Below are 13,843 nucleotides of genomic sequence, written 5' to 3'. Positions count from 1 at the left end.
GACAGAGCCACAGGGCAGGAAGGACACACAGGGACAGGCACAGGGACACTGCTCGGGCACAGGGAGCCCATCACAGTGGCATCAGATCCCTCTTGTTGGACAGTGTCCTCTGAGCAGAAGGGTCACCATTCTGGCCCAGATCTGGAAGCAGCAACTGCCACTTCCAAAGAGCCTGCAGAGCCCCTGTCCTCTCTCTCATTTCACCTCTGCCAGAGCCCAGAGTCTCAAGCCTCCCCTGGGCTTGGCATCACTGAAGGTGACAGGAGACACCACTCCAAGAGCCAAGCTCTGCTCAGATTCATGCACTGCTGGGACCAGGGCTGCCCCCTCAGCACAGCACAAACCCCCAGTTCATCCCCACGTTCCTCCTCCACCTCAGCATCCTCTGATTACAGACAGCAATCCTGGAGCCATGCAGAAAGCGTGGAAAAGGGAACGAGAAAGCAGAGACAGACAGGAGCTGAGGATGAAAGACAGACACAACTGCAGGGGACAGCAACAGAAACGAGCACAGATTGCTGACAGACATAAAGCAGGAGGGCTCTTCAGGCACACGTGGTGTGGTCTGCCTGAGCTCCCCGCAGGGAACAGACCCTGATGGCCCTCAAGAAGCTCAGCCCCACAGCACTGCCCCTGCTTACATCAATGTAGTTGGCGTTGATGTAATCTGAGTTGGGATCGCCCAGCAGCGGATGGAGCTTCACACGGTGGCGGTCATCTGGAAAGCAAGAAGAGAAGCTGCTGTTTCCTCCAGTGCTGTAGCTCAGTGGGAGCTCCCAGACACCAACCCCTGCAGAGCAAGGAGCTTTCTTCTGCCCCGGACCAACCAAACCTCATCAGTTTATCGCTTGCCATGGAACAAACACAATAAAACAAAGCAAAACCCAGCCCCTTAAAAAGCTTTTCACACTGCTCAGGGTGTCCAAACCCTTTGCTACGTGCACTTACATGTCGACACGTGATCCTGTCTCCCTTTGGTCTTGTCTTTCTTCTTTGAAGCATCCCAACCTTCAAAGAAACTCTGCAAGGAAAGACAGCTGTCACAGCCTGAGGACTGGGCTCTGGGGACACCCCTGCCCCAAAACCCTCCCAGGGATCAGGGCAGAGGTCTTGATTTCATAGCAGCTCTGCCAGCTCTACGCTTGTGTTGCATCCACAAAATGCCCTATTTTCCACCAAATTACATACTGCTTGTTTTTTCTAGTTTGTTTTTTCTTTTATTTTCCTTTTTTTTTTTTTTAAATCTCCCCAGACCCTTCTCTCCCGAGCACAGAACAGGTTTGCATGTAATAACAGTAACATTCATAGATTGGTGTAAGAGGAGGAAAGTGGAAGGAAATTACATGTTTTCTCCCCTCCCATAATATCTGAGTGCTTTCAAATGACTAGGTTCCAAGAACATACAGCAGCTTTTAAAGGAGCACTGATGATTATAGCCAGCCCTGGTTTGTCCAATACATGAAAAAGGGGGGAAAAAAGCTCCTGCACTTGAAACAACTGAACATTAAACAGTAATTTCACTGGGAAATTTCAATCACTAGAACTGTGGGACACCAAGAAGCCAGGAAATCAACACGGCCGGGTCGATGCAGAGCTGTGCAGAATTCGGCATTCCATTACATGGGCTGCAGCCCAACGGGATGGAATGGGCACAATGCAAGCAGTGACCCCTCAGGGTGATGTCCCTCCCCTGGAAGAGCAGGGATGGCCCCTCCCTACAGCCTCTCCAAGGCTTTGGGAGCTGCCAAGCTTGCACAGAAATTGCTCCTTCTCAGGCTGTGTCCATTCTTGCCATAGGGAGAGTGCATTGGAGAGTGAGGAAGAGGTAGAGATGTGACACTGCTGAGCATTTGCCCAGGAGGATCTGAGCAAGGAGAAGCACCTCCACCCACAGCAGAAGATGCTGGGTGACCTGCTGCAGGGCTGGAAGAGCTGCTTCAGCTCATCTTGCTTTTAAACTGCTGGTTAAATAGAGAGTGGCTGGAAACCTAATCAAGACTCAGCCAGAAAAAAGCAGGAACACCTCCTACATCGATACCTAAGGACTTGGGGAGCTCAGAGAGCTGCCATCTCCAGCTTTTTCTCTCCAGAGCACTGAAGCTGCAGGTCTGGAGCATCCTCCTGCACGAGGGTCCTGCACACCACCCTGCCACATCCTGGCGTGCTCATCCATCCTGCCACCCACCCTCCTCCAAAACACAGCACTCGATGCTCTCACCTCATACTCCTGCTTAAAGCCATAGCCTTCTGCTGTCTTCATCTGGTTGATGTGCTGGAGGAGGTCAGCCACACGCACGGCAGGGTGCAGCTGCCCAGTGTGATATGGGGACCCTTTGCGGCCGCACTGGCGGCGGGGGGAGCCCCCCAGCAGGCTGCTGGACTCATTGACCACACTGCTGCGCTGGTCACCTGCAAACAAGGAGAGAGAAAGGGGATTATCAGGGAAAGCAGTGCCTAGGACAGTGCTCCTGTCAGCTCCTCACAGCCACAGAGCAAGGACAATGAAATTCAGTGCAAGATGCTGCCCCACCACTGCACTCTCTCAGGTGACACAGGCGGTCCAGACCCCATCACACTCTCTTGCAGCTCTTCCTGCAGCCCAAAGCTGGCAAGGGCCATTAAAGCCTCTTAGGACCACAGCACACCTCTTAGAAACCAGTGGGCAAGATCTTAAGAGGGCTCACTGCTTACTTCTCATTGATTCGAGCACTTACCTCCCATCCAGACCAGTACAAGCTACATGCATAAATATTCACTTGAAGTCCTGACTTGAATTGCATTGCCAAAGTCCCCAGCCCAGGCTAATGGTTCATTTTCCTCACTGCTGGATAACATTCCCTTACTTCTTATGGACTTTGCTGTGGGTTAATGCATGAGCTTATGCACTGTTTTACCCAGTTTATGCCAGTGTCATATAATTACTGGCACAGCTCACATGGATTCACCCCACAGGGCTGCTGCCCAGCCAGCACACACAATCCTGAAATTTGGGTTTGCACAAGAGCTGATGCTCCTCACTGCTGCCAAGAGAGGTGGCCACTGCAGATCTCACAGTGCCAGCGAGCAGCTCTGCTGTGACAGTGGAGCCCTGGATGTGGTTTCCCTAACAACACTACTAAAAACGACCCATGCTGGCTCACTCAGAGCTGCCAGGCTTTTTTTTTTTTTTTTGGGGGGGGGGAGGGGGGAAGGGGAGGGAGTCTGCTCAAATGCCTCACTTGTGCTGGCACCTTCAGCTCCTCGTGCAGCCTACACAGTGTAATTCTCCATCAGTTTTAATAGGAAAAGAACTGCAGGTGTTGCAGTGTGCCAGCAGCTCAGTGCAGGATGGGATCTGCATGGTCACACGCTGAGGACCTTTTAAGTTAAGGTATTCCTGGCTTGGCTTAAATGCAAGAAAACTGAGGCAAGGATCAGCAGAAGGACAGGGAGCAGCACAAAGCAGAGCAGGACAGCAGCCCCAGCCCAGGTGGGAGCAGGATCCAGCTCTACAGCCCCACACCCAAAAGAAACACTGCATGGCTGGCTATTCTGGCTCCAAAATGGAGAAAAATCTCAGTACAAACCAGTCTGGCTATGACTGTTCAGAGGAGCCCCAGTAGGACAGTAACTGAAAAATAATACACTTATACAGATGTATTAAAAGGAGGAAAAGTTTGCCCTCTGGGCTTCTACTGTCTGCTAGACAATGCCAGGAATCATATTAATCCAGCAACGGTGGAGAAGTGCTGCATGTAAGCAGCATCTTGGAGTTACTGTAACAGATGTTATTAGCATATGTTTGAAACTGAGGCACTGAACGAGTTATTTTACAACTAAATCAGTGCTGAGTCGTGCACTCCAGTGGGTGTTCAGTTATCTCTCTCCCTCTGACAGAAAGGCTGTGGCTCTTTAACCCTCCAACCCCATAGCTATGCACAGCAGTCCTGTCAGAGCTGAAGAGTTGAGCTGGGAGCACTGCTGCTCTGATGTTTACAGCAATAGGAAAGCTGCAGCACCCCATCCTTACCACGGTTGCTGTAGTTGTGGGTGTCCATGAAGGAGAGCCCCAGCCTCTCATCCTCCTGCAGCGTGCTCTGGTCCGTGAAGCTCCGGTCGATGGCACTCATCATGTGTGTCTTCTCATGGCGGTAATTAATCGTTGCTTTGGTCATGCTGACAGGTTTCCTGCAGGGAAATGCAAAGGGGAAAAGAGTGGGGCTGAACCAGCATCACTGCCAGACCTCAAACCTATTACCCAGCTTATCTGGGGCTGCAGGGCAGCTTATTTCCCCCAGTGCCTTGGTGTTCTGGTGCCCCAGTCCAGCTGCAGCTCTGCATGGAGCATCTCCTGCAGACTGCAGCAGTCCCAGCTGTGTATCCTCAGTGTCTCCTTCTGTCACTGGGGTAGGACCAGCAGGAGACTCGAGCCCACACCAGCTGAGGAACATCACACTGGTAGGGAAAGGACACTGCAGGATGCTGCCAAAACCCTGAACTCAAGCAGTGATCTGCCACCTCGGCAGCAGTGCAGCTGTGCTGAGTATCTGACCCTTTCTGCTTATGCTGCCTTCTGTCCTAATGAGCTCAGAAGCATTATTTTCCCAAGCCAAAGAGGCCCTTAAGATGCACTTGACAGAGAAAAGGACTTGTTGGAGTGGAGAGCAGCAGAGCAAGGGGGGCAGGAGGGAAGGAGGAGAGAGAGAGAATGACAATTACTTACGGGTAATAGGAGTAAGAATAGTAGCTCCTCCTGGCAAGCGTGCAAACAAAGAAAATGGCACAAATTGCACAAGCAGCTTTTCTCTAACGGGGTAAGTGGGCCTCTAGGGCAGCATGCAAAGAAGGAGAGCACAGAATAGGCAGGCACCCACACACCACGAGCATCTCAGAAGGATCCCCTTCCTCTCAGCCCTCCTTTCCCCCCCGGGGTCAACCTCCTTCTGCACAGCATCAAACTGTGGGATGAAAGCTGAAGGCAGCTCCTCCCTGCCTCTGGCAGCGAGCCCTGGAGAGCAGGTAATGGGCCACACGTGCCCTAACACCAATGAGTTATTGCTAGGGAGCCCTGAGCTGTCGTACAAAGCTCCAGGGATTTCATCCCAACTCCGTGCTCAGAAAAATCAAGCACATGAGGCAGAATTCTGACTGCCCTTCTGCATCTACAGCAGCCTGGGCATCCTGGCAGCAGAGTCCAAGCACCAACTCTTGTGGCTCCATGGTCAAAGAGGTGCCCAGGGGGTATTTCATGTTTCAGAACACTGAACAGCAAACATGCTGAGAATTTGGGCTGTCCCCAGGGAGCTGGTCCTGCCTCCCTCCCCATCAGTGGATTTGGGGTTGGTGTCGCCTACGATAGCTGTCACCATTCATTACAGACAAGTGGATTCTGGGGGCACATTTCCATTCCACCACATCAGCATTTTCCAACAGCAAAATGCTTGGGAGAAGATCGATGAGCTTCCAGCAGCTCCACATTCATGTCCTCAATGCTGGGTCCAATTTGTGGCCCCTTCTACCAGTTCACACTGGGATGCTGAAGCAAAGTGCAATGGAAACACAAATACTCCCTCTCAGCTGGCCCAACAGCACCACTCATGAGAACCAAAGGGTTTCAAAGGCATCAGCACCACCAGAACACCATTTACTCCATCCAGAATACGCCCAGTACTACGTGCACAGGGAGCTGAGGATCCACGAGCCAATCCTGCACACTTTGCAACGCTGCAGTGGTGATGGGACACCACAGCCTTGCTTTCAAGCTGGCACAAACCAGTGAGAATCCTTCAAGGCAAACAAAGTCATAAAGAGATCTGCAGATTTGCACGGGCTGTGGTTGTTTCACTCCCCCTGGCCATCAGCATACTTTCCTCCCATTGCACCCAAGCCCTGCACGAGGACAGCATTTAATTGCTTCCCTTTTTTCCCTGCCATGCCAGCCCTGCTCTTAATGCCCCCCACGGCTCAGTGCTGCCTTGGGCCCCCTGCAGTAAAAAAGCCACTTTCCAGGGTGCTGCACTTCAGCAAAAAGCAGTGGCCACGTTCCCAGTGCTCCTGGGGATGAGTGTCCCAGAAAGCCCTCATCCTCCTCCCTCCCATCCCACTGAGCTTCCCCAGCAACAGCTGCACAGCCACAGCCCTGTCCCAGATCACAGGGACCCCTGTGAGAGGGGAGAGAAGTTTGGGGTCTCCAAAGGGTGAGTGTTGGGAAAGCTCCCCTCCAGCACACAAATGAATTTAGAGCCAGAAAAGTCAGATGGTCTCAGCATGTAACCGCTCATGTTTTACTAAAAATGAGTATTTCTGCATTAAAACAAGCCCAGGCAGAATGGGAATGGTTGAGCATCCACACTTCATGCAGGCAACTGCGTCTCCCTGCCCAGGGGATGGAGAGCCCTGCAGCTCCTGTTATCAAGCAGAGGATGGGGACAGTGAGGCTCAATGCTGCCCCAGCACTGTCATACAGCAGCATTTCAGTCTGCACAGAGCTAGCAGAGCTGCACAAAGCAGTAGAAGACAAGAAAACATGGAGAGAGTGATAGTGGACCAAAGTGGTAGAGTCTTGAGGGTGAAGGAGTGTCCCAGGACTTTGCTGCTTGGTCCCCAGGGTCACCTCCTGCAGTGCCCACAGGACACTGCAGCTGCATGGGTTTATTCCATGCCTTCAAGCTGTGCAATGCCCCAGGTGCTCAGCATCTCCCTGCTACCCAGCCAGGCTGAACACCAGCCCCTCCCCACACTACCTGACAGGTATTGGTTGGATGTGGCAGGGGAAGACAGCGAGGAAATCTCACAAATCCCAACTACTGATATCACTTTGGCTGGAAAGAGGATCTGGAGCCCACCCAGCACAGCAGTGGGGCTCCCAGTCAGCTCCAGTTAGCACTGCAACCCACTACATAGAGCAGGGAGGATGGGCAGATGGAAGCTCAGGTCTCCTTACCCTTTCCGAATGACAACAATGATGGCTCCCAGCAGGATAATGAGGACGACCAGCCCGCCAGCACAGATTCCCAGGATCAGCCCCATCTCCTCCGAGTGCTGTGACACCTCCAGTGGCCGCTTGCTCTCTTTGCAGGCAGCTGTCAGGGAAAAGCACGAGGGGCTCAGTGCTCAGCTCCCTCCTGTAACCCCCAGCCAGGGCTGGACACCTTCCTCTGCCTCCCAGATGGCAATGGATGTAAGACCAAGTGGCAATGTCAGGTGGGAGAACACAGGCAGGGAAAAGAAAGAAGTGCTCCTTTGGGCACCAGGATGGATGTGTGTGTTCTGTGCCAATGTTCAGACCGTGGGCAGACATGCCTTGCTGTAACCTGCACATGTAATTATGAAACACAGAATGTCCTGAGCTGGAAAGGACCCACAAGCATCACTGCATCCAGTTATGTGAATTCTATGCAATGTGCTGTGCCATGTTTCCGTCACATGCAGAGGATGCAATGGATGCTGTAACAGTAGAGCCCAACATTACCCAGGTCTCTTGCCTGTAATTTTCCCCCATGAGATGCTCTCAGCTCTCGGCGTGTTTTATCCCAGCTGAGACACTAAGGGATTTTATTCTGCATGAGGTACACAGCCTGGAGATGTGCAGTGCCTCGAGCACATCCCTCTCCTCTCAATCCCTGGGGGATGATGTGGTCCCTTTGGACCACCTTATGTTACCTCATTTAAAAGCTCCCCACATTCAGCATCTAGCACAACCAGTCCCACCCTACAACAGCCACTACAGTAACAGCACCACAGCAAAGTTCTAGCAAGAGAAAAACTAAATAGATAAGAAAGCAAGCACCAACCACACTCCCTCCCAGCAGGATGGGCCTGAGCTGCAATAAGCCATTGTCCAGTCCCTAATCTCAGGGCAGCACTCTGTATCCACAGCCTCAGCAGAAGAAATCTGGCTGGGATAGCTGCTGAGGGCAGGGAGCTTACCAGGAGCAGGGAGCTTACCTTTGCGGGCAATTCGGATACAGTTGAGCCGGGTTTCCTGCAGAGGAAAGAGATGGGAAGTCAGAAGCTGGCAGGATGCAAGCCTGACTTGCTGATGCTTTTGCCCTCAAATTGAAGGAGTTTCCAATTGATTTGTGTAGAAGCACCCGCTGCTGAATTATCTGTCCCCAGCATCTCCCATACCAATGTCCTTTAGATTAATGAAGGCCATCGCTCTCAGCACAGTGGGGCAACAAAGCTCAGCAGCGTGCAAAGAGAAGGTCCCCAGAGAGCTCCTGGAGGATCTGCAGGTCACCAGTAAGCTAAAGATCATAGCCAAAGCATCCCAGGTCATTGAGCAAAGTCTTCACACTCCATTCTCAGTGCTCTGCATGTGCTGCTAATACTGCCATGATGGCTTCAAGCTCAGCTGTCCAATAATCTTAGCATTTGCACTGTGAATTCAGCTAAAATATTCCATCTTTTGATGCGTCCGATTTCTGTTGGAAAAAAAAATCCACTGTTTTTGCAGATCTCCTCTCTGAGCTTCCTCCAGCACCTCAGGACACCAGCACTGGCAAACCTGCTCCATACGCACAGCTCAACACCAAAATCTGCCCATGCAAAGTGCCTGGGGCAGCTGGCACAGCACTGCAATCCCAGAGAGCTCCAGATCCAGCTTCTCCTGCTTTGTGGTCCAGCTGGCCCGAGAGCCATGGCAAACCCAAGCTGGGCTGCAGCTTTCTCTCATTGTCTGATAACAGCCAGGGCAAACCCATTGGCTCCCAGCAGGAAGGCTGTAAAGCACCAGTTATCATCCAGCAGTGCCCAGGCGAGCCAGAACCAAGATGCAGCAGGCTGTCTCAGCTCTAATTACAACCCAGCGAGGTGTGAAAGATCCCGGTGGAGAAGGATTCAAAATTCATCTCCCTCCCTGAAAAAGCGAGCTGCCAGCCAGTGCGTGGAGCCATGCAGGAGCTGAGATGGGGATGCTGTCACAGTCCCACTGCTTCGTGTTCGGCAGCTCCTGACCCAGCTGGTAAGGATCTCCTGTAGATCCTTGGAAGAAATCAGTCTGGACAGAGGGTGGAGCTCAGGACAGATGGATCCAGGTGATGGTGTCGGAAAGCCAAGGAACTGGTGGCCCATTAATGTGTGGACAGCTCTTCATTCCCAATTTGTCCTTCTGTACCCAGGATTAGCCTCGGGGAAAGTGGGTCCGTTCCACAGCAGTGGGAGCTGAGGTTGGACCCCTCCAGCCTCAGCATCAGCAGCCTGGCCCAGGTAGGGGAGAATGTCCCACAGGGGGTACCCAGCCCATGGGAAGGATGGAGAGCACCCAGCTGTGCTCCCAACGTGCCACCATGGTGCTGGGTGACAGCCCCCAGGCAGGACACTGCAGGTTCCAAGAGTGAGCAGCAGCCAGCAGAAGGACCCAAAGCAAATCCTGCTTCCCAGCACCCCTGGGATCCCATGCAGCTGGTGGAAAACTAGACATACCAGCATCACCAAGGAGACCCGGAAAGCTGCACAGCTACTCACCCCCTTGAGGTTGCTCATGGCCTGGAAGTAGATGAGATAAGCTTTCTTGGGCTCCAGTGGTGGGTTCCAGTAGCCACTGTAGGTCTGGTTGTCCCCTACAGTGAAGGGCTTGGCTTCGGTGAGGCTGCTGGCAGGCAGCTCAGCCCCAAAGTAGTGCACAGAGCCACGAGACATGGCATCATCAAACGTCAGTGGCACCGGGAAGCACTCCTGCCCACCCAGCTCCCGCCTGATCCTCTTGGGCCGGTCTTCCTCCACGATGACCTGGTAGGTACTGAGTGGGTGGAGGGCGCAGGACACAGGTTAGCTTTGCAAGGATGGCCTTGCCCTTCCCTCCATGCCCTCGACCCCTTGCAGCCCCCATTTACCTGATAGGAGCCCCCCTGCCCTGCGCTGGCCGCAGCAGCACTGTGATTGTGCTCTCCGACTCGCCCAGTGGTGATGGCATGTCCCCATAGTCAAAGGTGGGAGCTGCAAAGAGAGCAGGTGGAACTGAGCAGCAGTGCTGTGCACAGAGGGCTGCCTGCATGGGGGAAACTGAGGCACATATAAAAATCCCCCAGAACTTGAGCAAGCACTGAGTTCTGGAGAGGACCTAGGGCTTGCACAGTGAGGGTGTTAATGCTACAGGCCCAGCAGAAAGCACAGGATGCAACCTCAGCAGGACCCAAACACTCCAGCCTTGGGATGAGCTCTATGTGCCTGGAAATAGCACCTCACCCACCCCCTGGCATGGCACAAACATCACCCTGAGGACAGAACCACCCCCAAAGCAAAGAGGGGAACCTCTGACACCCACACAGAGGAGCGATCTCAACACCCCAGCACTCAGAGCCACATTCCACAGCACCTACCGGATATGTTGGTGGTGATCTCAGTGAGTGCTGTCTGCCCAAAGCCCTTGCCAGTGCGGGCACGCACTGAGAAGAGGTACGTGGTGCCAGGGTGCAGGTTGGAGAAGACGTGGTAGGTCTCATTGCGCAGTTTGGAGACGGTGCGTCGCGGGCCGGGCACGTTGACTGCTGGGTCAGAGGACTCAATGCTCTGGTAGCTGATCTGGAGGGATGGGGTAGAGCATCATGAGCGAGCAGCAGTACAGGGTCCCAGGTTGGAAGGTTATCCACACCCGTGCTTGTGTTTTGGGGTAAAGTGAAGTGTGTTTAGAAAAGCTGCTGCTGAACACAGGGCAACCCAGCAGAGAAACTCCATGCTCAGGAGGATTTCAGTATGCTGGATCCATGCTCCCTTCCTCCCTGCAGCACTCTGCAGGTACCAGAGGTGCCAGGGCTCGGCACGTACCTCGTACTGAGTGATGAGGCCATTGGGCTCCACCGGTTCCTCCCACTTCAGAAAGATCATGTCCTCCAGCGGGGTGAAGGTGAGCGACTCAGAGGCGATGCCACCAGGCACTGGGAAAGGAAAAGAGTAAGGATAAGTCCCACTGGGCTTCACTCTGGGTGCTGGTACCACTCCCACCATGTAGCCTTCCTCCCCCCTCACCATGCCCCAGCTTTCCCCACTTACTAACACCACCACCAGTAACTACAAATAATAACAGCACTTGAAGGCATCAGGATTGATATTCGCTTATCTAACATGGCTTTCTTTTATCATTCTTCCCCCTGCACCCCCAGACCCAAGGGGGTTGTTAAGGAGGGCAAGATAGGCAATTGCTCAGCTGAAGTTATTATTCCCAAGCAGCAGCATCTGCTGCAAGCTTTAGTGCCCAGAAAAAAAATCACACCCCTCGTTTCAGGAGCAATTAAACCCACTTAAACCAGAGAACCACCATAGTTCATGTGGGACCAGGATGCTGAAGGCACAAGTGGGGACCATCATTAGCAGCTGTTACCTTGAGAACAGCCCTGGGTGGGACACAATCCAGGCAAGATATCACCTATAGCATAACATTCAGCACAGCTTTGCTGAGCTCTGCTATTCAGGTCCAGACAGGTGGAGCCAGGCAACCTCACACGTGCCTGTTCCACCCCAATGCCAGCTCTTCCCATCTTCCCTTTATTATTATCTTTTTTTTTCTTTGCAGCTTTTGTTCAGATCTAATTATACGGCCAAGGGAGAGGGATCACCTTGCGCTCACTTCCCACCGTGCGAATACACAATTTCCACTTGATTCACAAGTTAATTTCATCAGAAGCACCATGTCCTACACGTGTACACCAGGCACTTATTAAATCCCTGGAAATCTTTCAGGCAGGAATGTGTGTACCTTATAAATACATATTGCTCCTGCAAAACAAAGGCAGAGTCCTCACCGGGGGATGCACAGCCACCACCCCACGTGGCCCAGGGCTGTGGGACAAGCCCCTCTGTGGTCACACTGCCAGGGGCTGTGAGCATCCCTCCCAATAGTGCCCTGGATCTCATTGGGAATGAAGCAACGTGCCTGCTTCTGGTCTCCAGCACAGGGCAGCATGCTCTGCAGTGATTGTAAGCACTAATTGCACCACCATTCTCTGCTGATTTGGGAAATGCTCCAACTGCCCGGGGATGTGGGCATGCCAACAGGAACCACATGCTGGTGCACGCACCGGTGTTGGTCACAACAGCTCCCAGCAGCGTGCAAACCTCTCTGCCACGCACATACAGCTGTATTTATTCTGGCTTGAAGCCAGCAGGGGACAGAGCTGGCTCCCTGCAGCACCACCACATTGCTTTGCTGGTGCAGAGGTGAGGGAAGGAAGGAAAGCACCAGCCCTAAAATGGAGTCCTGCAGAACACCCTACCAGGGCCTGCTGCCAGCCTGACAGAACCCCATTTACTTGAACACTTCATGCTCAACCTGCCAGCTGATTGCTCAGCCACCCCAACACATTTTTGCCTAGGTCTATGCTGGAAGGATACTGTGAGAAACAGCATTGAAAGCTTTGCTAAAATCCAAAAGGATTACATCAATTTGCTTCCTTGGACAACAAGGTGCATGACCTTGTCATAAAAGGAGATTAAGTTCATTAACCAGGACCTCAACCTGTGCTGGCTGTGACCGATGCTGAACTGCCTTCCAGGTGTTTCTCTAGAAAATCTCCCAATAATCTTCTCCATAATTTTGCCAGGCACTGAAGTGAGCATGACAGGTCTGTAATTACCAAAAGAAGCCCCAGCGATTCACAAACAGACTATGCAAACAAAGCACAAAAGATTCAAATAAAACACAATCAAAGGTTCTATTATTGAGCCCTCACTATCTTCTCTTAATTGCACTTGGGGCTGCTCATCACCCACTCCTGGCAACTCAGATCATCATCACCAAGCCACAGAGCACAGATGGGGAAAAGATTCAGCCCATTCCTATTGGGTCTGCTTGCTTAAACAGCAGCAGGAACACCCCAGGCCTCATGGAGATGGGGAGCATGAGGTGGGAATGTTCCCATCACACAGTGGGGTGGCTGCAGAGCCCTCAGCTCAGCCATGGCACCCACTGTTGCTCCTCTGCAAGCTCTCAAAGACACTGCTGCTCTGGCCATGGAAATGCAGAAGCTGCAGCAGCTGAGCTTCACACCCTGTCATTAGCTAATTTAGATAAACTGAGTATCTAATATAGATAAATTGAATAGGGTTAGCTGGGCCAAACCCACATGCAACATTTGCAATCTATCTGTGCACCCAAAGATGTGTTGTTGATTCCTCTTGGGACAGAAAGGGATCACTGCACCAAGTTCAGTGCAATTGGAGGCAGCCAACCCTGGGTAATCAATGTATAGTGAGAAGCATCTGGAGTGATTACAGTATAGCAAAAAAACATCTGGAGTTACTGTATTAATATACAATAAGAAAGCAGCTGCTGCAGTCACAGCACAGTGAAAACAGCTGAAGCAATTAGAGATGGAAAAAGCATCAGGAGCACAGAGCTGGGTGCCCATGGCTGAGCAGGCTCAGGTCTAAGGACACAGCATGCTGACGGGACACACGGAGAAGTCACTTTGATTTCAGTGTTTAGAGACTGAAGTGGGTCCAAAGACCCAGGCTGGGCCCCAGAAGGCAGAAGACGACAAACAGTTGTGCTGCACACGTGCAACTCACATCCCTCAAATGCAAAGTTAATCAGAGAACAGCGTGGGGAAGCTGAGCAAAGCCGCGCTGGGAACGCGCTGACCTCCGCTTCACAGTGCTCACCAAGAAACCCAGCAAAGCCAAATTAATCAGCCCGAGCTCTGCAGATGAAAGGAGTTACCTAAGTGCAAAGCATTAATTGCTTTAATCATTGTTGCTATCGCTGCTAGGCTTTCATTCCACAGTATGGGATGGATGAGGGCTGCTCAGCTGGGCACGAGCTGAGCTGGGCATCGTTGAAGAGGGCACAGCTACAGGACAGACATCTCTGGGTGGACATGGGACATGTCACAGGGCTCAGTGCTGCCCCATCACAACCCACAGCACT

The 13,843-nt window shown here is 52.4% G+C and overlaps 1 protein-coding gene across 1 annotated transcript in view; it reads right to left on the bottom strand.

The window, feature by feature from the left end:
- PTPRU (protein tyrosine phosphatase receptor type U) overlaps positions 1 to 13,843 on the bottom strand; it is a 43,077-nt gene that overhangs the window by 12,867 nt on the left and 16,367 nt on the right. Inside the window, exons 9-18 of the mRNA XM_065744472.1 lie at positions 10,747 to 10,856; positions 10,302 to 10,503; positions 9,816 to 9,918; positions 9,448 to 9,721; positions 7,927 to 7,963; positions 6,923 to 7,061; positions 4,010 to 4,167; positions 2,219 to 2,409; positions 949 to 1,021; positions 642 to 718 (exon numbers count right to left, since the gene is read on the bottom strand). Of these exons, the coding sequence (XP_065600544.1) occupies positions 642 to 718; positions 949 to 1,021; positions 2,219 to 2,409; positions 4,010 to 4,167; positions 6,923 to 7,061; positions 7,927 to 7,963; positions 9,448 to 9,721; positions 9,816 to 9,918; positions 10,302 to 10,503; positions 10,747 to 10,856 (1,364 nt within the window). The remainder of the gene's footprint in view (positions 1 to 641; positions 719 to 948; positions 1,022 to 2,218; positions 2,410 to 4,009; positions 4,168 to 6,922; positions 7,062 to 7,926; positions 7,964 to 9,447; positions 9,722 to 9,815; positions 9,919 to 10,301; positions 10,504 to 10,746; positions 10,857 to 13,843) is intronic.

Source organism: Cyrtonyx montezumae, unplaced genomic scaffold, assembly GCF_038088225.1.
Source record: "Cyrtonyx montezumae isolate F1298 unplaced genomic scaffold, pur_monq_1.0 scaffold_31, whole genome shotgun sequence".
Lineage (NCBI taxonomy): Eukaryota > Metazoa > Chordata > Aves > Galliformes > Odontophoridae > Cyrtonyx > Cyrtonyx montezumae.
This window is presented reverse-complemented; position numbering and strand designations above follow the sequence as displayed.